Source organism: Hylobates moloch, unplaced genomic scaffold (assembly GCF_009828535.3).
Source record: "Hylobates moloch isolate HMO894 unplaced genomic scaffold, HMol_V3 SCAFFOLD_1, whole genome shotgun sequence".
Lineage (NCBI taxonomy): Eukaryota > Metazoa > Chordata > Mammalia > Primates > Hylobatidae > Hylobates > Hylobates moloch.
Window position 1 is genome coordinate 224893343 of NW_026652276.1, and position 1952 is coordinate 224895294.

Sequence of the window (1952 nt, forward strand, 5' to 3'; positions counted from 1 at the left end):
GTGGAGAAGAGTAGAGCCTGGGACTTTCTATTCTTCCTTTTTGCTGACATCATCAGAAAACAAACTCCCTGCCCTGGATACTGAGGTAAGTTAGTAAAGAGGTAAAGCTTCCAAAAATTGCACTGCATCATCTACAGGCTTTAACTGGCTTATTTGAGTCCACATCATGTCTTTATGAAAGCACTACTGTCTCTCTAACGCAAAGTAAGTATATTGTATATTGTAAACAAGCCTGTCATCTTGGCCTTGTGAATTATCTAAAATATTTGGCCAAGGCTGGAATGTCGTATACAGTATGCATTCCTAAGAAGTTATTCTTATGGTTCTTTGATTCAACAGCTTCTGTTTTTTTCTGACTCTTTCTGCAGATTAATATTCCTCACATTTTTAAATGGAAATAGATAACCAGACGTGGGTGAGAGAATTTATTCTCCTTGGCTTATCCAGTGACTGGTGCACTCAGGTATCCCTGTTTTCCCTGTTCTTGGTCACATACCTCATGACAGTGCTGGGGAATTGTCTCATTGTCCTTCTGATCAGACTGGACAGCCGACTCCACACTCCCATGTATTTCTTTCTCACCAACCTCTCCCTTGTTGATGTCTCCTATGCCACAAGCATAGTCCCTCAGCTGCTGGCACATTTTCTTGCAGAACATAAAGCCATCTTATTCCAGAGCTGTGCAGCCCAGTTATTTTTCTCCCTGGCCTTTTGTGGGATTGAGTTCGTTCTCCTGGCAGTGATGGCCTATGACCGCTATGTGGCTGTGTGTGACCCCCTGCGATACTCAGCCATCATGCATGGAGGGCTGTGTGCTAGGTTGGCTGTCACATCCTGGGTCAGTGGCCCCATCAACTCTCTTGTGCAGACTACTATTACCTTTCAGCTGCCCATGTGCACTAACAAGTTTATTGATCACATATCCTGTGAACTCCTAGCTGTGGTCAGGCTGGCTTGTGTGGACACTTCCTCCAATGAGGCTGCCATCATGGTGTCTAGCATTGTTCTTCTGATGACACCTTTCTGCCTGGTTCTTTTGTCCTACATCTGGATCATCTCCACCATCCTAAAGATCCACTCCAGAGAAGGAAGAAAGAAAGCCTTCCACACGTGTGCCTCTCACCTCACGGTGGTTGCCCTATGCTATGGCATGGCCATTTTCACTTACATCCAGCCCCACTCTGGTCCCTCAGTCCTTCAAGAGAAGCTGATCTCTGTCTTCTATGCCATTGTTATGCCTCTGCTGAACCCTATGATTTATAGCCTAAGGAATAAAGAGGTGATGGGGTCCTGGTATAAACTATTAGAGAAATTCTCTGGGTTAACATCAAAGCTGGCAACTTGACTCATGAACATCACTTTGAGAAAAAGCTTTGCCTCATTTTTCTCCACCCAACTCAGATATGGCAGGGATAAACTATATTGCTCTGGCAACCAGGAAGGAGATGATGTAACATGTACTGGGGATGTTATGTAGGAGGCTGAGTGGTTGAGTTGGATGGGGTGTGGGATGTAGGGATAATTTTATATATCCCAGCAGTATGATTAGTGGAGTTAGCTACTGCTGTAACAGAACCTTCCACAACTTCTCAATCTTCACTCTTATGTTCTGATAAAAACTGAAAAAAAGTACTACTTACTGTTTTGGTTTGTCACATTATTTATAACCGTAGACCTATTCATACATCTTACCTTGGACCAGTGGTTCTTATTTATTGACATTTTGTAAAAGGTTGTAGTGTTTGCATTGAAAACAAAATGCATTTTCACATTTGAAGACTCACTGAAAATAATTGGTTGTTTATGTAGCCACATACAGTAATTATGAGTCAACATTCCGAGAAGGATGTTGTTTGTCAAGGCTTATTAAAATGATTTTGTGCAGGACCTTCTAAATGTGAACAAAATGTCTTTCTCTGAGTGCTGGAGGTAATTCAGTGAAGAAATATCAA

At 42.4% G+C, this 1952-nt stretch overlaps 1 protein-coding gene across 1 annotated transcript; it reads left to right on the top strand.

The window, feature by feature from the left end:
- The first annotated feature begins 391 nt into the window (after positions 1 to 391).
- Positions 392 to 1476, top strand: LOC116809709 (olfactory receptor 2F2). The gene has a single exon (XM_032753577.2). It carries the CDS (start codon positions 392 to 394, stop codon positions 1343 to 1345), a length of 954 nt encoding a protein of 317 aa, XP_032609468.1. The 3' UTR covers positions 1346 to 1476.
- Positions 1477 to 1952: the final 476 nt, after the last annotated feature.

Bases quoted from the DNA above. Each gene is read 5' to 3' on its own strand.
- LOC116809709 (XM_032753577.2), top strand. From the start codon at position 392: ATGGAAATAGATAACCAGACGTGGGTGAGAGAATTTATTCTCCTTGGC.